General features: G+C 52.3%; 1 protein-coding gene and 2 long non-coding RNA genes across 3 annotated transcripts; 1 reads left to right on the top strand and 2 right to left on the bottom strand.

Annotated features, from left to right (window-relative positions):
* The first annotated feature begins 798 nt into the window (after positions 1-798).
* LOC131495502 (uncharacterized) lies at positions 799-12099 on the top strand. Its single transcript, XR_009253990.1, has 2 exons — positions 799-1206; positions 11779-12099. It is a non-coding gene; the product is annotated as an uncharacterized LOC131495502 (long non-coding RNA).
* On the bottom strand, positions 7600-9365 carry DUSP23 (dual specificity phosphatase 23). Its single transcript, XM_058700505.1, has 2 exons — positions 9018-9365; positions 7600-7981 (listed from the first exon to the last, which is right to left on the bottom strand). Exons 1-2 carry the CDS (start codon positions 9282-9284, stop codon positions 7796-7798), a joined length of 453 nt encoding a protein of 150 aa, XP_058556488.1. The 5' UTR covers positions 9285-9365; the 3' UTR covers positions 7600-7795.
* Positions 12100-17537: 5438 nt separating the features above from the next.
* Positions 17538-19722, bottom strand: LOC131495503 (uncharacterized). The gene is made up of 2 exons (XR_009253991.1): positions 19544-19722; positions 17538-18542 (listed from the first exon to the last, which is right to left on the bottom strand). It is a non-coding gene; the product is annotated as an uncharacterized LOC131495503 (long non-coding RNA).
* Between the last annotated feature and the right edge of the window lie 4724 nt (positions 19723-24446).

Below are 24446 nucleotides of genomic sequence, written 5' to 3' on the forward strand. Positions count from 1 at the left end.
CAGGCCTCCAGGTGGGGCTCAGGGGTACTCTGGTGTTCACAGCTGCCTCAACTCCACTGAAAATCTGCGTGTTCCTGCGCTGGGGGCGGGGCGGCCTTTGGAGCCCCCGGCACTGCCCCTCCTTGGCAAGCACGGTGCCCTGAACCTGTGGGAGAACATACCATCTGGTCTGTTTGCTCGTCTATACTTGACAAATTGACCACCACTTGACAAAAGGAAGAAAGTATGAAGGTCAGGGGACAGACATCACGGGAGGGGTGGGGAGCAGGGGAAAGTTTGAGCTCATGGGGCACCCTTGGCCTTGGGGCACTAGGGAGACACGCCAGGGCACTGGACTGAATGCAGAATTGGGGCCACCACCGCTGCAGACCTTAGAATAGGGTCAGTTGGCTTAGGGCAGCGGCCCGAGATTTAAAACGCGACAACAGCGACTTGGCCAGGGCGGTGGCTGCGCGGGAGCGGGTGCCAGCCGCCGTGGGAAAGACACGCACCTCTAGCACGCGGGCGCGACACTCGCTTGAGGTCCTTTGGCATTTGAAAAGCATTAAAAAATCACAACCCGCAAGCCCAGAGGCTGGAACAACCCCTTTACTTTCTCTGGCAACGCGTTAACGTCATTAACTTTCAGCAAGCGGGGAAAGCGGGTTCTTACTTAACTCGCATCTTCTGAAACGTCGTCGTAAGGATCAGCAGCGGTGAGGCCTTGTCTCTCTTTGGCCGGCGTGAAATCACAAAGCACCGCAGCGCCGCCCGGCGACGGGGCCCTGCTGTCGCGCGGAACTGAAGAAAAAACGCGGAGCCCGGCCGGGTGGCCTCTGCTCAGAGGCCTGTGGCGCCTGCGCACTGGCGATCGGATGCAACCCACCCAGACCCTCCGGCAGGAGTGTCGTCGGCCCCTTCACCGACCGAATCTACCCACGTGTGTTCCGCTGCCCGCTGGGGGCGCCTCGGCGCCAGTCGGCTCCCTGTGCGCCGCCCTGTACCCATCTTTGCGTCACACTTCGGGTCACGCGTGCCACGGATCCGCCACTAGATTATATGCCCTGGATTATTCTTCCCGGTTCTGCGTCTCGGGGCAGGTACCCGGTCAGTCGGTTGCCACGTGTTTACGGAGCACCCGGGTTCCAGGCATTGTGCTGGGTGCCGGCAGCATGGGCGAGGTCCCGACACTCTAGTAGGAGAGACAGACAATGAAAGGAATCATAGGTGAACAAGGGCCCGTGAGGGAGAAGGACAGATGCTTCGGGAATATGTGTGAGTGTATGTGGGGGGCGCTTGGAAACCTTTTCCCAAGAAACGGTTTTAAACCGAGACCAAGGCAGGGGGCTTGGGGGGGGGGGCGGGGGCGGGTGTTGGGAGCTGGGCACAGTTGGGGACAAAGCCTCGCTGGCAGAGGGAACAGCACCCCCCAGGCTGTCATGGGCAGAGCGCGGGATACCTGGTCGTGCGCAAGACGGGGTCAGCTCAGCAGGCAGGGTGGCCCAAACCTTACACTTTCCCAAGGTCGTCAGGCCTGCCCCTCAACTGGCTCCTGTGAGGTGATCTCTGAGCTCTTGAAACATCCTGCCTATGGGGCGCCTGGGTGGCGCAGTCGGTTAAGCGTCCGACTTCAGCCAGGTCACGATCTCGCGGTCCGTGAGTTCGAGCCCCGCGTCAGGCTCTGGGCCGATGGCTCGGAGCCTGGAGCCTGTTTCCGATTCTGTGTCTCCCTCTCTCTCTGCCCCTCCTCCGTTCATGCTCTGTCTCTCTCTGTCCGAAAAATAAATAAAAAACGTTGAAAAAAATAAATAAATAAAAAATAAAAAAAAAGAAACATCCTGCCTCATAAGGACGTCTTTGGGCACCTGAGACCCCGGGCCGGGCAGAGGGTGTGTGCTAACAACGTTGACTGTGTGGACGCCAGGCTGCTTGGGGCCGGGCGGCCTCACTCTGCCCTCTGGGGCTGCAGACCGAGTGAGCGGCGAAGGTCAGTCACACCGGGGCTGCGTGCCTTTGTGAGTGCCCCCTGCAAAACCCCTGGGCACTACTAAGGCTCCGGTGAACCTCGCCGTCAGGCAGTATTTATGCATTTTCACAATTCCAGGGGAGATAAATGTGCCCGTGTGATGCCATTGGAAGTCCATGCCTGGTTTCCCCGGGCTCTGTCCCTTGTGCCTTCCTCCTGTGCTGATCGTCATTTGTGTCCTCTCTCTGCAATAATATAATTGGTAATGTAACAGTTTTGTTTGTGAGTCCTTCTAGCAAGAATGGTCCTGGGGACCCCGAAAAGGACTGGATTCTTTGGGGCCTCATAGATCAGGGTCAAACGTGGCGTTGTTCTCTCTGTGCACTTGATCCCAGTGTGGTTACTTTATTCAATTCTACTCCACGCCCCAGGCTGCACCCAGCTCCAACCAGCCCTCACAACAGGTGCCTAAACACGCAAATCGGTGAATTTGCTTGGCGTGGGCCTGGGGAGCCCAGCGGCACAGAAGACGCACTGCAGGAGGTGAGCAGTGCGACACGTGGGGCATCTACACTGGTTATTCCCCATCTGTCCCACCCTGGGTTTGGAGCAGGCTCACTACTCAGCACGCATCGCTGAGGAGGACACAGTGATGTCTTTAGTATAAAAGGCAGGGGGGACATCCCAGAACTGTTGGCAGCGCTGAGTCCCATACACCGAAAGCTCAGAGGTGACATCGCCACTTTGTTTCGTGATCACATGTCCAGGGTGACAGAGCGAGTCAAGGGAAAAATAGGGTGAGAGGGTGGCCGAAGCAATTCAGGGAATTTGTTGGCACAAAGGATGCGGTTATCAAGGTTGCAAATAAGTCATCAACTTGAGGCATAGACGTGCACCAAGTGTTTCTCAGATTTCTGCTTGCTTGCACAAGCACAGGCCTTCTCGAGAGTACGCCTTGAGTTCATAATAGCGGAGACAAATTTTTAAGTAATGGAAGAGGTGCTTATGTGACTCACTTCTAAATCAATAGGGGACTATATTTTTGACGGTGCAGGAGGCTTGAGGTGGAAGCCGGCTGGGGTGGCAGCCGCTCAGGCAGGTCAACACTCCCAGGACAGAGCGGCGGTGCCTGTGTGTGTGTGGGGGTGGGGGGGGCGGTGCGTGATTCCAGAGCTCCACCGGGAGCCTGTCGGTCCAAATACTTTGTTTCTGGGGAAACACGAGATGCTGCTGTGTATTTTCTAATGAGAACAATGTCCCCTCTCCACGCCTGAGAGACAAGGCATTTACAGTTAGAGAAACCCAGGTTTGAGTCCTGGTCTAGCTATGTGACTGGGCATGTTATTTAAACTCTCTGGGCCTCAGTTTACTCATAACGTGCACTGGTCATTATCATGACCTTGCTCGTAGGGTCGCTCTGCGGATCGACTGCGATAATGTCTGTCGGGCACTTGGCATAGAGCCTGGCACGCATTAAGGGCTCCAATAACGACAACAAAGCCAGAAAGGAGATTCGAGTTTTCAATAAATCATCGGATATTTTCAAGGGCTCGATGACATTCACACGTGCCTCCAGATCGTCCTGCTGGGCGAGGACATCACAAACTCCGAGTCCTGTAGTAGCAGCTGTGACAGAGGTGACCTGGTGACCGGCTTCCCTGTTCGGGACTTAAACGCTGGGGCTGCATTTTAAGGAACAGCCACAGCTCGGATGCATTGGCTTCAGCGTCAGGTGCAGTGTCTTCTCTGACCTCCTCGGAGGATGGACAGAGGGACGTCAGAGGTTGTGTGAACACGGCCCTCGAGGCCGAGCTCTGACCATGAAGACAGACTGCCACACGGGACTGGGGCTGGGGCGAGGTCGGGCAGCGGGAGCAGGGCCCCTGTTTGATCCCAGCTCGGTCGCTGCAAATGTGGGCAAGTTAGCCAGCTCTGCACGCCTCAGTTTATCTGTAAAAAGGGAAAAATGCCTGATTCGCAGAGCGGTTGTAAGGAGAAGATGGTATAAGACGACGAGTGTGGAACAGCTGCTACGCGGTCGGTGCTTCATAAATGGGACGGTTCAGTCACGACGCAGCGGGCGATGCATTCGTGGTCACTGATGCTGTTTTGCGGCGCAACGGTCCCGTGAGACCAAATCAGTTTCCTTCTTAGGAAAAATGGCAAAGCAGACAGCAGAAGTTTTGGTCTGAGGCTCGGCGCAGGAGTGCGGCTCATTCTGGGAAATGGTTCGTGATCTGGATCAAATCCCTGGCCCCCGTGACGTGCTCATCATTCTCCTGGGGAGTCCTGGGGGCCCGGGCACCGAGGAGCGGACTTCCTTCACCAGGGGGAGGAGGGGCCGCCCCGTGGGACAGGTCCCTACGCGGTGGGTGCAGGATACATGATGCAGACGGATCTCTGCAGCAGGAGGACGCATGTCCGCCCCCCCCACCCCCCCCAGGGCGGGGACACATGGCCTGGGAAGAGCCCACGGAGAAGTACCCCTGTGGGGCCTGCGGCAGGCGAAGCGGAGGAGGAAGAACCAGGGAGGAGTGTCTCAGAGAGCGGCCCGTGCGCCTCCTGTCCCGATTCTGGTTGCTCGCGCAACCGAACAGCTTTCCGGGAGAGGAACCGAAACGGCGCCGGCCGCAGAACCCGAATGACGTGGACGGATGTCTTCCACTTAGAACGGCCTCCACCGGGCAGGGATGGCAAGCCACCTGCCAGACCGTAAACGTGAGCTTTAAAGACACGGAGGTGTGAGTCCACATCACTGCAGACGGTGAAAGCGAACAGTGTCTGTCACCATCTTGGAAAGCCACCCTGGGCAAGGGGGCGGGGCTGGGAGCGGGCAGCAGGAAGCGCTGCAAGACGGAAGCGTTTGATGGCGTCTGGCCCTTTCTCCCCCCTCGAGACGTGTGCGTCCACAGGAGAAATGCCCGAGCACGTTCCTATAGGGAACGAAAGCTCACGGTTGCCTCTGGTGCTTTGCTGGGCCGAGGCACTGGTTCCCAACTGGGGCCAATTTTGTCCTCCTGGGGGACATTTGGCAATGCCTGGAAGCATTCTCGAGGTCCCATTTTGGGGGGGGGGGGTAGGCACGCTACCGGCATCTGGTGAGTGGAGAGGTCACGGATGTTGCTAAACACCATACGGCGCGCAGATGGCCTCGCAACCAAGAAGAAGCGTCAGCCCCAGATGCCAGCGGTGCTGCTGAGCTGGAGGGAGCCTGGTTTGAGGGGAGGGCACAGGCTCCGTGTCGGCGGGGGTGGCCCGTTCCTCACACCCGTCATCTCAGTGAAGGTGGGACGGGGAAGGGAGGCCTGTAGCCCCTCCTTGGTGGTCACAGGAGAAGCGAGCAGGCCTCTGCTCCCAATCCCCAAGTATCTGGGGGTGGGGGTGCGCCCAAAAGGCGCCTCAGGCTAACCTCCCCAGGTAGGTGGAAGGATACGGGCAGAGTTTTTCATCTCAAGTCAACTCTTACTTATTTAAAAACCGATTTCCTTAAGCACATAATTATATGTTTATTTCCCTGAGGAACTCTTGAGGCAGCAGAGATCTGCTTAAATTATGGGGACGGAGGCTGCATAGGGGGCTCTAATGGGGTTAGAAAAATGTTCCGTCTCCTCTGAAGGAGCCCCGGGAGGAAGGGAAGGGCAGGTTCCCCTCCTGCCGTCCAGAGGACAGGATGCAGGGGGGTGGGAGTGGAGGGCAGGAGTGTGAGGACTGGCTGTTCGACAGGGCACGGCAGGATCAGAGCAGACGTGAACTCTGGGGTGCAGCCTCGGGCCCCCACTTCCCTGTTCCCATCCTGGTAGGTGGAGGGGAGGGGTCCGGGGAGCAAGCCATCCACAGGCTTGCTCCCTTCACGCACGTGTGCACACACACACGCACGCGCTCCCCTGTGGAAGGGGGCTCTGGTGCACGCACGCACACACGCACACACACACTCCCCTGTGGAAGGGGGCTCTGGCACGCACACGCACGCACACACTCCCCTGTGGAAGGGGGCTCTGGCACACGCACACACACACATACACACACACTCCCCTGTGGAAGGGGGCTCTGGCATGCACACGCACGCACACACACACACTCCCCTATGGAAAGGGGCTCTGGCACACGCACGCGCACACATGCACACACATGCACACACACACTCTCCCCTGTGGAAGGGGGCTCTGGCACACGCATGCACGCACACACACACACTCCCCTGTGGAAAGGGGCTCTGGCACACGCACGCGCACACATGCACACACATGCACACACACACTCTCCCCTGTGGAAGGGGCTCTGGTGCACGTGGAGAAACAGGCCCAGGCCTCTGGTGAGGCGGCAGGTGGAACAGGTGACCGGGCTTCGGTGCATCGGTCTCCGAGCCGCTTCCGGCTCTGCTGTAGCCGGAGTGCCTGCAACTGTGGGTGCCTCTCATGCGCAGCCTGGCCAGGCTGGTGGGGACCCAGGGGAGCAGGATGAAGGACCGATTACTCGGCTCTGATAGTCCTCAGCGGAGAGGGGCCCTTAGTTAGTCCGCTGTAGGACTGGAACTTAACGTCCTGTCTCCCTTCCGGGGACAGCGGCAAGACTCCAGCCGTAACACTGCGTGAGAGAGCAGAAAGATGGGTCAGGAGCGGGCGGCTTGGGCCTGCCTCTGGCCTAGGCTATACGGGACGGGGTCCGCGGTGGGGGGGCTGGCCTCCTTCCTCTGTGTCCACTGCATCTGGAAGGCAGGTCTGTCCCAGTGCCCCTGTCCATGCTGCGGCCCTGTCCGCGCCCGTCCCTGCAGGAGGTGGTGAGTCATCTCACTCAGCTGGAGCCTCCGCACCTGACAAGGCCGGGGACGCACAGCACTCAGGACGTGGTTCAGGACCAACCTCTGCCTCGTGCAGCCCGGCCTGCCGCACAACAGGGGACGGGGATTCAGACAGAAGTTACAATAAAGAGTCCATGTGGCTGGTCTCCCCCATTCATCCTGTGCCTCAAAGGCTCTGGGCCTTCTAGAATGGTCTCCAACCGGGAAGGGAAGGGAAGATCAGAGAAACACGCTAAGAGTCATGGCCCCGCATCCCTTCATCTAACCATCAAATAGCCCTCTCCACACGACCGCCCAGGCTGGCTCGGTTCCAGCCTCCCTGGGCCTGGGGCTGGGGGACAGTGTCACGGGCAGGGGCTCACGGGGGAGCCCAGAAGCCCACGGCTGGTAAGAGACGTCTGGTCCTGGGGAACTGGCAATAGTAGTTATCTGTGTGCACAACACCCAGGCCTTCTCCGTCTCGAGAGGGTGGACAGGATGACACAGGAGGGGCATGCGGGTCCAGACTGAGGGGTTGTGTCCATAGGACGCTTCCGGCCTGTGAGCATCAGAGACCCCGGGCCCCTGGGGATCTGTGACCTTTTCGCTGACCGGCTCCCCGGGAGAGACATCAAAGATTGTCAGAGAACAGACGCATAGCGTCTCAGCATCTTTCAGGGGCTGAAGATGTGTGCTGTGGTCCCGGCCCACCCTTCCACTTTCTAGAAGCCTGGCCTGGGGCCTGGGCCTGAGCTACCTCACCCAAAGAACAGCGATGGCCCTGCTGTCATTCCTGGGTCACAGGGCTAGCGTGAGGCTCCAGTTAGTTGGCATGTGGGAATGCTTTGTAAACTGCACGGGGCTATACACTGCGAGCTGGCTCTTCGAAGTTATTTATTCGGGGAAGCAGCGGAGGCCCCCCCCCCCACCCCCCCTGCAGTGCAGCCCCAGCCCTCTCTTTGGTCAAGGCCTGCCTGCAGGGAATGGCCACTCGGTCTCTTGAGCCAGCGGGAGGGCCTGGTGCTTCCAGTGCAGGTCAGGGCATGGGCCAGGCAGATGGGTGCCGGGGGCCCTTATTTAGTCCGCTGGTAGAACTGGAAGACGGCTTTCTCCTGTTCGTAGGTCTCGATGGAGCCGGGTCGAAGGCGCCGGAGTTCAGCAATGGCATCTCCCGCGGCCAGGCCCCTCTCTTTCACCAGGTAACAGGCCAGCATGGTGCCAGTGCGGCCAAAGCCCAGGGCACAGTGCACTCCCACAGCCTGCGAAGAAGCAGCTTGGTCGGGTGGAGCCTGGTGCCCTACCCCCCGCTGCCCTTCCCTTACACCCCTCCCTCTCCCTGCAGCTGCTGCTTCTAGGTGAGGCCCAGGACCTCACAGGTCGGCTCAGGCTCTCAGGGGCCAGAGAAGTGACATCAAAGTCAGGGAGGGCTGTCCCGTCCCTTGTGGTTTGGAGGCTGCCAATCACACCCCAAGTAGCTGGTTCAAGAGCCGGGTTCCTGGCCTGCCCGCCCACAACCCTCTACCTGCACTGACCAGTGATACCCCCACCCCCACCCCCGCCCGCCTCCCCCCCTGTCCCACCCCCCGCGGAGCGCGGAGCCGCTGCTCATCCGGATTGAGATATGACATAAAGTACAACCAGGTTTTGAAGACGTGGTACAAAAAAGTATTAAAATATCTCATGAGGAATTTATATTGATTATATGCTGAAATGGTAATACTTTTGACTTACTGGGTTAACCTACATCATCAAAACGAGTTTCCCCTCATTCTTCTTTACCTTTTCAAAATGTGGCTGCTAGAAACTTTAAAATTGCAAATGTGGTTCCGTTATATTTGGACTAAGTGCGGCTCCGGAGAGCGCTCACGAGCCACTGCCTTCCACCCGCATGTCGCCCCAGTGCGGCCACCCTTCTGCCTCTCAGCTCACAACACTCGTTGCTTCCCTGCGGGCCCTACCCCCCACTGCGCGCCTCCGCCCGTCTTCTCGTCCTGGCCCCTGGGCGCTCCCTCTGCTCCCCGAGTCCAGCGAAGTCCCTCCCTGCCCGGCCCCGCCCAGTCCCCTCGCAGGCTCCTCCCTGTCCCCCCCACCCCCCGCTCACCCCCTGTAGGCCCCTCCCTGCCCAGCCCCGCCCTGTCCCCGCCCAGTCCCCCGCGAGCTCCTCCCTGCCCGGCCCCGCCCTGCTCCCCGCTGACGCTCGCAGGCTCCTCGGTGCCCGGCCCCGCCCCGCCCCGCCCCGCGCAGGCCCCTCCCAGCCCCCCACTGACCCCCGCAGGCTCCTCCCCGCCCGCTGACCTCCCCGCGCGCGTTGGCCTCGTCCACTATCCGCACGAAGCGGTCGATCTGCTCGGGGGCCGGTGGACAGAAGTCCGGGATGCGCAGCCGGTGCAGCGTGAGGCCGGGGCAGGTGTCGCTGTGCGGGGGCCCGCGCTCCGTCAGGGACACCAAGTGCCGCACGCCCCGGTCCAGCAGGAACTGGTAGTGAGCGGGCAGCCGCGGCAGCGCCAGACCCGCCAGTCGGCCCGGGAGCACCCACGAAAAGTTGGGGGGCTGCACCCCCATGGCGGCGGCAGGGCACGCGACCGCGCCAGCCCCTCGTCCCCCGCCCGCCCCCGGGGCCCGGCACCACCCACCCGCGCCCTGGTACCACGTGGGCTCCGCGCCCCGTCCGGCGACGCCCCGTCCCGCCGCGGGGATTGGCCCACCCGCCTCGGGGGCGGGGCTGGGGCGCCGGACCGACGAGACGGGCGCCGCGAGCCGGCCGCAGTCCGGAGCAGCGCGCTCGTTGATTGGTTGGGTCGCCGGTAATGGGCGGGATTGCCGCAGCGGTGCTCACGGGGATTGGTGGAGCTACTCAAACAGCCGGAGGCAAACCTAGAGGCCGGGATGAATTGCTTTCTGCGCACGACGCCACCCGGGGTCGGGCTCTGCTGCTCCCTGGCGGCCGGTGGCAGTTATTACATCAGTGTCCCCTGCCCCTGCAAGCCCAGGGCCTGTCCTCATGGCGTCTTCCTTCACAGTGGACGCCTAGCAGATCTTCCGCCTCCGGGGAGGAACCCCTTCTATGATGACCGACTGGTCTCTTCAGTGACTTGGTGAACCCGTCCAGATGGGGCGATCACCGCTGCGGGGACTCTTTCATTTTCTATCGCTGGAATTCTTCAAAAAACTACGGGGCTGCCATCTGGTGCCCTGAAATCTTACCCGGGTAGGTATTAGAGTCCAATGATAATAACAACCCACAGCGTAAGAATTACCGTTTATTGAGCATTTTCTACATGCCAGTGTTCTAAGCACTTTACCTGTAGGAACTGATTTAATTGCCACCATAATCTTACGACGTGGGTAATCTAATGCACCCTGCTTTACAGGTGAGAAAACCGAGGCTCCAGAGAGGTTCAGGAATGCCACCGATATGACTAATGTCCAGGGATTTGAAACCAGACAGCCTGGCGCCGGCATCTTTAACGCCCCAGTTTTGTTTGCTCAGGTTAAATGAAAGGATGCTGCCTCTTCATATAACCGTCCTCACACTCCCAAATCATCTGCGTGAAGCAAGTGCAGCACTTCTTAATTTCTTTTCGTATTTCGTGACTTCCAGGCTGAGTCACCCTCCGGTGGGGAGACCAGAGTTCATCAGCCTTGCTCGGAGAAGGTGGGGACCCAGCTCTGAGCACAGCGCCTTCCCTGTGATCCGACCCGCCCACATCCTCTTTTGGACAATGCGCTTGCTAGTGATGCAGACTAATTATAATCGTGAAAATATTTAACCCTCCTTGAATTTGCTCATGTGCCAGGCCCTGTGCCAGGCGCTTTCTGGAAGAACAACACTCGGACGGTATTTTTATGTCCCTCTTGTACGGGAGTAATCTGAGGCTTAGACAAGTTGGTTAACCTGGTCAAGGACTCTCAACCAGTATGTGGCTGGGCTGGCTGAGCCGAGGCCGCCCTGAGCCCAAGCCCAGGGCACTTAGCCATAAAGATGCGCTTCCCTCCCCCTGTCCCCTCCAGCCCCTGATGCACACATTGGGCCATTGAAAGCTCTGGTTCCAGCCATATGGAAAGGAACTTTCTTCCCCCAAAGTTCAGAGGCTCTGCTGACTCTGTGGAAGATGCACTTACCGTTCACCCAGACAGGGCTGAACATTGCCTCCCCCTCGCTCGCTGGGTGCCAGGAGCTGAGCCATTTCCCCTTTCCCTGCCGTCCCCGCAACCCGCAACCCGAGGCTTGATGAGGCCCTTCCTTTTGGCACTCACATTTCCCACCAACCCCTGATCACTCTTCTTGCCTATCCCCATCCATCCATCCCCTCCTTGCCTGCTGTGGCTCCCCAGGGCTTCTGGCTGCACTGACTGTGGAGAGAAGTCTCCAGGGCTCCTGGGGTTGAGCATTTCTTGGTCCCCCTGTCTTGCCCTCCCGTCTTTGCAGCCCTCACTCGTCAGAGGAAAACTTCCCACATGCCTCCCCGCCACCCGGTGCCCCTTCCTTGTCTCCTTGAGATCTACGTCAAAGCCTATCTTCTCCGGAGCTATTTCTGGGGAAGACAGAGATTCCCTTCTCCCTTGAGCCCCTAACAGTGACTCTCCCCTTGTGCATCCTTCCACCTGCCTGGGCCCCCTTATGGAGAGCCTGTAGGAACTCCTTTCTTCTCTACAACTGTGCCCTTCCCTTCCAACAGAGCCCCGGTGAAAAGGGCCCAGGGTCCCTGCCTTGGGCTGTGTCCCATGGCCAGGGGTGCTGTTTAACTTTTTGTCTTGGGCCTCTGGAGTCTCAGACTGAAAGGAAGACCCCTCTGTGATGGTTTCCTGGCCCAGACCTTTGCCACTAACCACGTCAGTGCCTTGCACGCCCCGTATGATACTGGTTTTCCTTCAGGTGTTACCTGACGCTCAGGAAGATTTAGGCTTTTTTTTTTCTTTTTTCTGGGCTCGCCTCTCACCTTATATAAATATGTACTCCCAGGCAACAGTTATTTTATTGCATTGTGGTTACCTCTTTGTGTTGAAGCCAAGGCTGCATCATTCAGTCTTTGAATTTCGTCTTTGAATTCCACAGATCTAACGTGGAGTCTGATACGCAGTGCTCAAAAGTGTGCAGTGAACCAACGAATGGGGGAGAAAAAAGAGTGCATAGGCCAGACTGAGAAGACACACTTCTGGGAGCATACGTGAGTCTCCGGGACTCTGTGACAACGCGTGATCGCTTCTTAATCGCGTGGATTTGAGGACCGTATTGGGTGTCCTGTAACACCTTCTTACGGTGTGTTTTTTACCTGTCTGTGCTTTTAAGGAAAGAACACCTGTGTCGGTATGATCCTGGCTAAGTCTAATTACTAGTTTTGTTAAAGAGGATAAATAACCCTTGGTTTTTTTTAGAGCTCCTCTCCTGTTGTGAGTGCGTGTGTGTGATTGCGTGTGTATGTGAGTGTGTTGGGGGGGGGCCATATTCCCAGAGAACGTTCTGTTGACACTGATGGTGAGCTGAGTAAGAAGCTTAATTTCCCCGACTTGAAGGAATTTACAACATACTTGCGAGGATTTAGACTCAAATGTCATTGTTCTCATATAATGAAGCACTAAATTCCTCATCAAAGATAATCAGTTAATATATATTAAAACGTTAATTGTGTAGTAAAAATAACAAGCACAAAGAAGTCAGCAGGGGAAAGATAAGCCTGAGTTAGAATCACCAGAAAGTCCTGTGACCTTACATTTTGTTCCCTCCATTGCGAAATCCTACAAGTCACTTTTCATTGGACCACCTGGGTGGCTCAGTCGGTTGAGCGTCCGACTCCTGGTTTGGGCTCAGGTCATGATCTCGAGGTTTGTGAGTTCGAGCCCCATGTTGGCCTCTGCGCTGACATTGGGAAGCCCCCTTGGGATTTTGTCTCCCTCTCTCTCCGCCCCTCCCCCACCCTCTCTCTATCCCTCTCTCTCAAAAATAAATAAACATTAAAAAAAAAACAATAAAAATAAAAAATATATTAGAAGTAACTTTTCATTGACAAGCTCAACAGAACAGTTTGGGGGCACCCTGTACCATAGCTCCCCCTTCCCCAGTCCATACAAATGTTTTGACCTACTCTTACACGTTGAGATCTCAGCTCCCTGACTGGCTTCAAGCCAGTGGCAGTTGGAAGTGAAGCCAGAGTCAGAGAGTTCCTTGCTCCAAGTAAGCCTCTGTGTCCCCTCAAGGCAAAGGACTGCTTGGGCTGGGTCCCTGTGGCCCCTGGATTGCAGTCAGAATTCTCAGCATCTTAAGTATGCTGCTCTTCCTTTGTGTAAACACATTTCATATCTGGAACCTGAGGATTTGGCGATTGGGCTTAAGAAGGGATGGTGTGATGCCGGCCTCCAAGGTGGCCCCCGTGAACCACCTCTTTCCTTGCCTCGTCCTTTCCCACAGTGACAGAAGTGTAGCTGGCAGGATTCTGTGGAAATGATGGCGGGTGACTTCTTAAGTCATGAAAGACATTGTGGTTTTGCCTTGGAGAATCCAGCTGCCATGTTGTGAGGACACTCAATGAGCCTTATGGAGAGATGAGGTGAGGAACTGAGGCTTCATGGCCATATCACTCGAGGGAGCTAGCTGTTGGAAGTGGATTCTCCAGCCCCATCAAGACTTTAGATGGCCAGCATCTTGACAACCTCATGGATTCCCTGAGCCAGAACCACCCAGCTAAACTGTTCTCGAATTCCTACCCCATGGGAACCGGGAGATAATAACTATTTCTTACACCATCAGATTTAGGTGTGATTTTTCTGCAGCAACAGGTAACTAATACGAGGGGGGAATATCCAGATAGAATCAGATCGAATCAACTCAAGACGTAAAATAAAATCAGATTTGTTTTTACAAGAAAAAGTTATACCATAAACAGTTGTGGTCTAAGTGTGTTGTACGTGCATGTTTGTTGGGGCTGAGGTGCCATGGTAGATCAATGCCAATATCCCATTTAGAGAGCCGGGCTGTGTACAGGATCGAGGCTGAACAGCTTGAGTGTGGGGTGTGTGTGTGTGTGTGTGTGTGTGTGTGTGTGGTGTTGGAGGTATGGGGGTTTACGTGGTATCCGTATAGTTAGGGATGATATACAAATTATTTAATTACTGCCCATGGCAAAGGAAGCAAGCTATCAGAACAGACCAATCAGCTCCGTGGCTGTAAACAAAGAGTGAAGCCACCCTACTCTCTCTTGGATGCTCATCAGCACTGAGTGTGGAGGCTTCCACACGGTCTGGGTGTGGCCAGATTACCTTGGACATTTTAATACAGGTCTTTCCACAAGATGGCACTGATAGCTTTTCCTTGTTTTTCTTTGTCGTCTTGTTGAAAAATTTCTGACTCGTATACTGTTACAGAACGTTCCATGACTGGACCCTCCCAATTCACCAGTTGATGCCTTGTATTCCCGACAATTCCATCACCTTCATGACACTGTAAATTTTTCCTTTAGAGCATTCCAGAAGTTCACTGAGACTCTAGGTTGAGATGTTGGGGCACGGTGTCTTATACCAGAAGCTGTGATCAGGAGCGTTGGAGGTGGGCAAGGGCAGGGGATCGGGCTTTGGTCCTTGGCAGAGCTACCAACCCAGGCAGGTGAGAGAGCCGAGTCAGAGGAGTGGGAATGCTCACGTAGGTAAGAGCCACCTGCGGGATGGAAACCCTTTCGGTGAGCTCTCTCACATCTACGGTTCATGCTGCTACAGCCTTGGTTTTGCCTTGAATCTGAATGGAAGAGATTCCTGAAAACCTCCACGTTGCAGTTTTCATGGCATAAAGGTCAAAACTGGAAGGAAACTCAGAGCTCTCCTGGGTTTACCTCTCCATTTCTAGGTGAGGAAACTCATGGGTGGTCCAGACTGGGGACCCCATCCATTCTATCAGAAGTCACTGGGTCACGAAACTGTGTAGCTAGACCAAGTTACTTAACATTTCCAAGTCTCAGTCCCCTCGCCTACAAAATATAGATGTCTACAATAATACTGATCGTTAAGGATTATTGAGAAGGCTGAACATGCTAGGAACCTGTAAAGTACCTAAGCAAAGTGCCTGCACATCATTGGTGCTCAGAGCATGGAGGGTGATGCCACCATTATCCCAGGTGATTCAGAGCCTGATGAGAATAAGTGAAGTAATCACACTTATGCTGAAATAGCTCCAATGTGGAACACACACTCGTGAGATGCTGTGGTGGGCAGAGTTCTAAGACAGGTCCAAAGGCCCACACCCTTTGGCGAGAGGATGTGGCTCCCATGATTATGTTCGTTGCACGGCCAAAGGGGCGCACATGGCAAGGTGGCCTCGAGGAGCTGCGGCAAGGTCTCGGCTGATGGCTACCGAGAAAGCAGGGACTTCAGTCCTACAGTTGCAAGGAAGTGAATCCTGTGTCTGAATGATCTTGGAAGAGGACCCTGAGCCTCCAATGACAGTCACAGCCCATCTGGCATCTCAATTTCAGCCCCATGAGACCCTGGGCAGAGGATCTAGCTAAGCTGTAATTGGATATCTCTTTAGCTCCCAAGTTTGTGGCGGTTTGTGATGTAGCAATAGACCACGAACGCAGATGCCCTAATTGACTTTCTTTCTTTTCTTATTGTTAGTATGCTGGTTGCAATAGTAGATCTTTGAGGCTTCGGAATTGCTGTCTTATTTCTTGTGTCTTGTCCCCTTGTTTTAAGTCTCCCAGTGTCCAAAACTGTAAACTGCACAGGTCCGTTGTCCAGTGCAGAGGCAGCAAACATAGTGAATCAATGGAACTCAGGACCTGTCAATATCTTCTTCCCTCTGGTCGCCTTACCAACCTCCTGGCCGTTCTTCTGAACGCTTTGGAACCAGTCCTTCTCAGAGTGGGGCCCACAGTTGCGTGTCACCTGGGGGGCTTTGAGAAGTACAGACCCAGGTCCCACCCCAGACCTGTGGGATCCCCAGGTGGTTCATATGCACATCTTCGCCTAGAAGTCCCAGTGTAAGTCCGCTTTGTTCTGTGGCTCTGTGGACCTCTTCTGCTTGACAGTCATTGATAGCACCTAAAACATGGCTTGGTCACGAGGGGACATCTCTAGGTGTCTCCTCCCTGGAGCTGGGAAGCTTTGACCGAGCGGGTCTGTGGGCAGAGGAACCAATCAGTGCAGACAGAGGCCTCAAAGAGGCCCGACTGGCCTGGGTAGGAGCCCGAGGTCATTTAGTAACACCGAACAGTCCCTAATGGAAACAATCTATTGCTTTCTCTACAAGTTAGGCAGATGTCCAAGAAAAATATGCTTAGATGTACATTGTGGCTTTCCTGTTTTGTTTCAAGGAAGGGCTTGGTTCTCAGATTTCCTTTCTGGAGGCATTCTTGAAACATCATTTTCCACTCTCTCCACCTTAACAGCACATTCCAGGCATGACAGAAATTGCCTGATTTATCATCCCCCCCCCCCCAGCCTCCCTGCAATTTGGGGAAAAGGGGAAGAGAGCCACGGACCACCATCTGTCATATCCCGCAGCCCCCCAACAGACCTCTTCCCACCCAGACCCCATCCCTCTGGCATCTTCTTAGGACCCATCAGCCCCGTGGCTGTCTGGACTGGCCTCCACCATTCCAGCCTCTACACGTTTCCCCTCTGTGCAGCTACAGTGACTTTCACAGAACAGAGATCTGATGTCTCCAGTTCTCCGAGAACGCCTGACTGCCTTCAAGACAAATCCCAATGGTGGACTGGCCTAGAAAGCTCTCTGGGATGAGGCCTCTTGCTTTTCTCTTCAGCCCCACCTTAACCTCACTCTCTGCAGCAATGTGTCCCTGTCAGACTTCGTAAAGTAAGGGTCGTTGGAGAAGCAGGGCTCTCTCCCCGTCTGTGCACCTGCTGTTCCCATTAGCTGTCCTGGGCTCACCTTGCAACTCCTCACCTCCCTCAAGGTCCACTTTGGAACACAGCACCCTCTCTAGGACGCCTTCCCCGCACCCACACGATCGTGTTTTGTAGCTCTCTCTGAGCTTCTGCAGTTATCTCTATCAAAACTTTTATTATGTTACTTATCTAAAACATCTTGAAGCATTTATTGCTTTACCATACAAATGACATGTTTTTAGTCCAAAGGCATTAAAAATATATATGCACAAAAAAGAAAAGAAACGATCACCTCTTACCTAATTATATTAGTTGGTGTTCAAGGAGAAGCCGCTGTACGTTTTCCAAGTATGAAGGGAAGCAATACAAAGCCTCTAGAGGTTTACATACCCGTGGGATGGGATGTGGTCCCACATGATTGATCTTAGCCTGGGACATGTGCGTGAGAGGCTCTCAAAGACCTTGCCTGGAGGCCACTCTGCTATGAAGCTGAAGAATGTCTGGAAAATTCCCACCGATGATCTCAGTCTGCAGCACTGAATGTGGAGAGTCTCAAGAGATTCACCTGGATGCTGTGTGGACCCCTCTATGCATCTGCCCACCTCTGGAAAATAATGGCCTCTTCTCTCCATTGGAAACATTGTTCCCAGCATCTCCTCTGTGGTGCAGAGGCTTTAATAATGAGGGGCATTGCTGGGAGGTTTACAACAGACAGTTCACCTAAAGATAACCACACTTTGGTGAACCACCTTTCACAGGTATTTGTGTGCGTGTGTATATAAGTGAATAATAGACATATAAAGCCCTCCCTTTACTGTGCTCTATCTGTGTATCTCTATACATTTCTCCCCTCTGGCTCCTTGAAGGTTTAATGAGCTTGCTTCTCTACTTTTTAGAGCAAGGATTCCCAGTACTGCTTTGATGACACCCTGGAGTGTCTTCATTTATCTCAGGGGGTGCCTTGAAATTCACAAAACAAGATTAATTTAAATTCATTTTCATTTAAAAAAAGTAAACAGACATTATATAGTAATTACAGGTACAAGTGTGTGTGTTGAAATCAAACTAATAAATGCTTGCCTTAGAGAGAAATCAGCAGGATGGGGGTAGGGTTGGAAGGGACCACAAAGGTGGTGTCGTTTGAATCTTTTTAAAACATCCCCTCCGATTACTTCCAGGTTGGTATTTCCTCCAATTAATCGTGTTTCTCCAAGTGGGAGTCAGGGCTGTGGGGGCCGAGAGCTTCCAGAGTGCAGGTCTGTCTGTCTGTACTGGCTCTGGGGCGGGGCATGTAGGAAGTCCTCAGAAAAACATTTTGATTGATTGAGGAGGGCGCCTGGCACTGGGGTCCCAGCTCTGGGTAGCAACTCCATTCAAGTCCCGGGAGACTGTAGACGGCCAGACAGCCCAAGGGAAAAGGACCCCGCCTGAGATTCACTGCCTAACGTGACCGGTGAGAGCTTCTGTGATCGTCTTTCTGTCAACCATTTGTGCGAATCAGGAAGTTGGGTCAACGAACATCATAAGCGTATAAATGTGACCTGCCGCCGAAGGGACGGTCCCCAAGGTCATGGACGCGGGAAGGAATTTTGGATTCTTGACAAGACTAGCATCTTTGAAGCCAAGGAGCTGGTGGTGGGTTCGAATCCTAGTGCTGCCATTTAAAGCTAAAGACATAAACTGCTTTCCCCCCGCAGCACCCTCCTCTATTAGGTGGAGATAATCATGGCACCTACCTCATAGGATTGTGAGGATTACACGGGTTAATCCACGCAAAGTGCTTTGAACGACATTGGGCACAGTGAGAAATCAATAAATGCCGGCTCTTGTTCTCATCATCATCACAGGAGGCTCTAGGTACTTACCAGGACTAATTGGTAGTAGGAATGATGTCTGTTCCCCTCCACCCCCATCTGGTCCCAAAGAATAGGTTCAGGCACTCTCCCTGTTGTTCCCCAGATGGGCGTAGGAGCATCGTTTGCAGAGCTGGGGTCGGAAAAGTAGGCAGAGAGTTAATTACATAACAAGGACACAGACAAAAAATGAACACACACACAAATAAAACAAACAAACAAAAAAACCCACCCCAAAACAACAACAACAAAAAACAGAACAGAAAACCAGCACAGGCAAGTCTAATTCTCATGAATCCCTTCGTCACACTTTGAAGGGATATTCTGCTTCATGCGGAAAAACAGTGCAAACATACTTAGATTCTTAGAATCACAACTGGTAGCAAGGGAAGAATGTGTCTTTTAGCAGCATGTTATGACCTATCAATCCAGGAACGCAAGACATCATTAATCAAGAGGCAGTTTCAAAATGTGTTCATCATTACCCACTACTGTTGATGGAAACCTCAACCTATTCTAGAGAAAATGATTGATGGAAAGAGAGCTTGTGAGGCCATTGAGACACGTTCACTATTCTCTTTATTTTAGTGAAAAACTAAACATACCTTTTCCTTAGATGAGAAAGACAAATCAAGTCTCATGTCTGATCTTAGCAAAATTCAAATACTGGCTTTGAAATGCCAGTAATTGTATTCACTTCCTTTTCTCTTGTCCAAATACGGAGGAATAGACATTGTGTGATTATCGAGATGTTCAAACAGTTATGTAGGATCAGAAATTTTTCAAATTCATATAGAATTCATTTCTAGGCTTGCCTCTGACCATTACAGAAACAAGGTCGACGAGTTATTTCTTTGAAATTCATGATACCCAAAGACCTTCAGCTAGAAAAGGTATCTGGTTCACAAGAATGTTGGAAAGATGGTGAGAAAAAGGTCTTGTGATGGTTACCATTGTTATATAATATTTTTGGACCTCCAAGGCTGTAGTAGCCCTAGCCTTTCTGGCCCTTGCATTTTGAAAACTCTGTGCTTCTTCAACTCAGTTATACAAACATATACCAAATATGCCTGGGTGCACAAAATATTGGGCTATATACTTAAATGACGATACAGAGAAAAACACAGAACTTACATTTTGGTGCTCTGCGCATCACAGCCACAAGTCCAGTGAAACTCACCTCCCAGTAGCCACACCCTTATGTATTCCTCTTCCATGTTAAGACCGGGCTCAGCCACACGACTTGTTTGGCCCGTGACACATAGACAAGTGTGACAGAGGCAGAAGATTAATAAGCACTTTCACAACGAACCCTGTCCACCAGGAACCCTGAGATCACCGTACTATGAGGAAGCTTGGATTTCAATACCAGGTGTCAGGAAAGGGCTGTTGGGTCCAGCCCCCAAGAGTCCGTCAGCTGAACGCAGCTGCACAAGTGATCCAAGATGCGACCTGTGGAAGAGTGACCCAGCTAACTCACAGAATCATGACAAGTAATGAATTGTTGGGTCACTGTGTTTGGGGGTGGTTTATTACACAGAGATGGAAAGCAGCTCTAAAAATCGGTACCCAGAAGTGGCTTGTTGCTGTAATAAAAACCTACACTATGTGGAATTGGCTCTGGGACTGAGTGGCTGGCAGAGGCCGTAAGGGCAGCATGAGCAGACTTCTGGTGGAGCCCAGAGCAGCACGCTCACCGCCAGAGACCTGTAAGATAGAAAATGCACACCATGAAGTTGTGGCTGTTGCTTAAGGTTTCCATTTGGGAGGCTGAAGAGGTCAATTAACTTAAAAAGTTGTATTTAATAGGGTATGGGAAGAGAGAGATGTGCACTCAAGAAAGAACTGCTTTGTTCAAAAGCAGAATTTAAGTCAATATGCAGGGTCCAGGATATGCTGGGCTGGGAAATAAAACCACTTCACGTTTCCAGTCTCTGCAACTGGCAAAAGATTCTCAAAATGAGGAATGACCTCAGGGTATAGATCAAATCAAGAGTGGCTTTAAGACTTTGTGAGGACCACAGGAAGATGTAAAGTGATGTCCACTGCACTCTGTTAGCAAGACAAAAGGGCCTCTAAGAATCTTAAGGGCATTGTTTTTTTTCATAGCACCTTGCCATGCTGACCAAAAATAGTTGTTGGTATAGCCTTTGTGTAATGAAATGGACCAGAGCTTGTAGAAAGCCCACAAAGTTTATAAGGGAATTGGATGAGCTTAGACTAAATGGTGCAGGGAGACAGCAGAGAAAATCAGTTAGCTGCAAGCTACAGGCTCTTTCTTATTACAAAGGAAGACCATTTCAGAGGGCAAGGTCAGACACCTCCAGGGAGCAGAACCAGCTCTATGCAAGAACGATTTCCTGCACTCAGAGTAGGAGGTCCTGCAACAATTGCCTGGCTAGATTTCAAAATCGCTATGGACCAGTGACTGCTATGTGGCTCCCCATTCCTCCCCCTTTAAAATGGGAGTGTCTATTGGGTGTTCCATCTTAAAATTGCGTGCTGATATGTCTGGAACACATTACATTTCTTTTAGTCCAGGGGTTCTGAGTGATGAGAAGTCACACCCAAGAAGCTGCAGGAAGAAATGCACCTCAGGAGCCTCAGGCACATCTGGACCTGAGACAGATCAGAAGAAGGAGATACTGGACTGGAAGCTTGACGCCATGATTGGATGAGATCTTTGGTGGTTTGGGAGGGGGAGTGCATTTTTCAAATGAGGGAAACGTGAATCAATGGGGCCAGAGGGGAGACCATGGCACATGTGACAGTGATAACCCTCAATGAGTTATGCCTTGTGGTATCCATGCTGTGTGTAGCCCCCTCCCACATTGGCTCTGGGCATGGCCATAAGTCTTGCTTTGGTCAATGGGACATCAGCACCTGTGATGCAGACAGGCTTGAAAAGCGCTTTCATTCTGGCCTTGTCCTCTTGAAACTGCCCTGAGATCACCATGCTGTGAAGAAGTCTGATGAAATACCACATGGGGAGAGAGGCCCTGTCGCCCCAAATAGTCCTAGTTTAGCCCAGTACCTGGCTAACCCATCAGCTAAATGTGGCTTTGACTCACAGCATCACAAGATATCAAATATTGTTGTTTTAAGCCTCTCACTTTGGGATGGTGTATCATGCGGCAATAGATTAGTGATACAGGTGTCCCCTCTTAAGCACCCAGTTACACCTAGGAAATGGTAGAATAGGAGGATGCTATCCACTTGGGACATAGGGCTTTCTGAAAGTCATTGATGTTCTCTTGGCAACTTTGTGTACAGAATGGAGGATTGATGATGGAGTGAGGGTAGGTGTTAAAAGTCTCAGTTGTAGGCAAAGACGCTGAATAATGGGTAGAGTGCCCGATGAACACAGGGTAGAAGGGAATGGAAGTGGTCTAGGAAACAGGGAGACCCAGTGCAATTGTAGTTCTGTGAGTTAACTTTGGGCAGGTTACTGAATTTCTGAGTCTTTGCTTCTGTGCCTGTGAACCAGGAATGTAGGTGATCGCTATCCAGATTAACTGTGATAATACGTACAGAAACATGTTTGCAGTGCCTTGGGCGTGGAAGGTGTGCACTGTATGGCGATCTCTTTCTTCTTGAGTTTTCTCTGTTCACCACACAGCATTTCATTGAGGAGTCCACTGGGACCTTGTCCTTGGGGATAATGGAACAGTAACTCCAGGATGAGGGGAGCCGGGCCATTGATGGCGGGATTGGGGATCTGCAAGCCAATCTAGGGACAAGGAGAACTTCTGAGTTGACTTCAGGATCCTCTCACATGTGATGTTCTTGGTCTTCTTGACACTGTGCGCTGGCTCAGTCCCTGGAACTCTGTTCCTCTCTCAGATGTCAAAATACTCTGTCCTCAGTCCCGCTTCCTTAGGGTCCTGCTGAAGTACCTCTTTGTCTTATAAATTACTGTCAAGATATGAATTCCATCTAGAAATAGAGTCAGTAGCACGTCTCTGATACAACCCATGGCATATAAAGTAAGATATCCCTTATATGAGACAATGAGGAGCTTACTTCTGGGTCTGGGATGTGGTCAACCCAGGCAAGGGCAATGCTGCCATCTCAGATGAGCTGGTCCCCCAAAACCAAGCAGAAGACTCAGTTGGGCACTGCGTTCAGAACATTTCTGGAATAAGATGCCAGGGGAACCCCTGGCCAACTGGAAGAACACTGTGGTTACCAGTGGTTGTCGACTTCAGTCCAAATCCCCTTTTGACTCTGCTGGCCACCAAGATAGTTTGTGCCAGCAAGAAATGATCACTCTGGCGCAGTGGGGAAAAAGTGTTAATTGACTTCAAAACATAAAATGGTGGAAGAAGAAAAATGTTGCAGCCCTTCTGGGGCAGGGAATGAGAAAATTCCCTTAGATTACTATTCCTTACAGTCCCTTTGCAAAGGGAAATCATCTATCAGGAAGGTCTTCAAAATGTACATAACAGTAGATGAGGGATACATTGTCAACCTATTCCTCCCCACCTTTTTTTCCCCCTGATCTTGCTGATTTTTAGACTGGTATCAGGAAATAACTCTTTGGTTTCCTTTTGTTGGTTTTGTTTTTGAATTTCCATTTGTTGAACAAACTTAAATGCATTAGATATTGTACTAGGCATTTTACATGTGTTCTTTTCCTGAATCCTCATACCTACCCTACAGTGCAGGTATGATTTTCTCCACTTTATAAATGATATTGACTTGGAGAGATTTGAGGGCAGATCTGCCTGACTTTGGGGATCCTGTTCATTCACCGCAACATGGTGGTGGGGCATAGGGCAATAGCAATGCCTTTTTTAAAAGTCTTTTATTTTAATTCCAGGATAGTTAACATATAGTGTTATATTAGTTTCAGGTGCACTGCCTTTTAAATTTTTTTAAATGTTTATTTACTTTAAGAGAGAGAGAGAGAGAGAGAGAGAATGCACACACATGCATGAGTGGGGAAAGGGCAGAGAAAGAGTGAGAAAGAGAGAATCCCAAGCAGGCTCCATGCTGTCAGCACAGAGCCTGATGCAGGGATCAAACTCACGAACCATAAGATCATGACCTGAGCTGAAATCAAGAGTTACATGCTTAACCAACTGAACCACCCAGGTGCCCCTGAGGTGCACTGCCTTTAACTCAAGAAAGACTGCACTTATGTCTGGGAGAACGGGTCTCTTCACTGATTGGATTCTGGTTTTCCTTTGTCACATAAGTCCTGTTGATTGCAAAGTGCCTTCTGGAGACTTCTCGAGTTCTGCTTTAATTCAGAGCCGATTTGTTTACTCTTATTAATGTTGTCTGGTTGAAGCCGTCCTTGCTCTGCCTTTTTTTTTTTTTTTAAAGGACAGTATTGTTCTATCAAATCATAGAACCATTATTTTGGGGGACTTCTCACTTAAATGTTGTGCTGGTGTTGTCTTTCATAAATTAGAGTCCTGGATTTTTTTCTGACTGATATTTTCTATGAGGAACGGGTTGGACTTAGGTATAATATTCCATCGTTAGCCATGTTACACTATCATGTGTTGGAAAATTTTGTCAGGAATACCTTGAAGATTACTTATAAATGTAATCGACCTTGCCCTGGTCTTTGTGCATAAAGCTAGTAATGGACTAGCATATCAGGGCTTGTCAGGAAATAGCCCACACAAACCGGAAACTGAAGAGAGGTTAATAAAAGGGGCTCTCTACAAAGGTGTAAGCAAGGTTGAGGAAAACCCGCAGGGGTTGGTATGGAACCTTGGAAGCCATTGCATCTTGCAGCTCGGGATAAACTTGGCATTCAAAGAGTGCCACTCTGTGAAGACAAGAGCTGCAGCCTTGGTGGCCGGGCAGGGAGGGAGCTGGGCGGACAGAGAACCTAACTTTTCTGTCCTCCCATCTTCAGTCTCCTGCGGGTATCACCCACTGGCTGAGTTCCAGAAGCCCGGGGGCAAGGGAGCCTGTTTATACAGCCCACAGGGCCAGCCTCCTGGGGCACAGAGCAGAGGTGGGCCTGGGGTATGGGGAGGCTGAATAGAAGACTTCCCGCACATTTGGGGTGCAAGAT

The sequence above is a fragment of the Neofelis nebulosa genome, chromosome 15 (assembly GCF_028018385.1).
Source record: "Neofelis nebulosa isolate mNeoNeb1 chromosome 15, mNeoNeb1.pri, whole genome shotgun sequence".
NCBI classification, from domain to species: Eukaryota; Metazoa; Chordata; class Mammalia; order Carnivora; family Felidae; genus Neofelis; species Neofelis nebulosa.

Bases quoted from the DNA above. Each gene is read 5' to 3' on its own strand.
- DUSP23 (XM_058700505.1), bottom strand. From the start codon at position 9,284: ATGGGGGTGCAGCCCCCCAACTTTTCGTGGGTGCTCCCGGGCCGACTG. The intron at 7,982-9,017 runs GTCAGCGGGCGG...GCTTCTTCGCAG, and splicing joins AGGCCAACGCGCGCGGGGAG to GCTGTGGGAGTGCACTGTGC.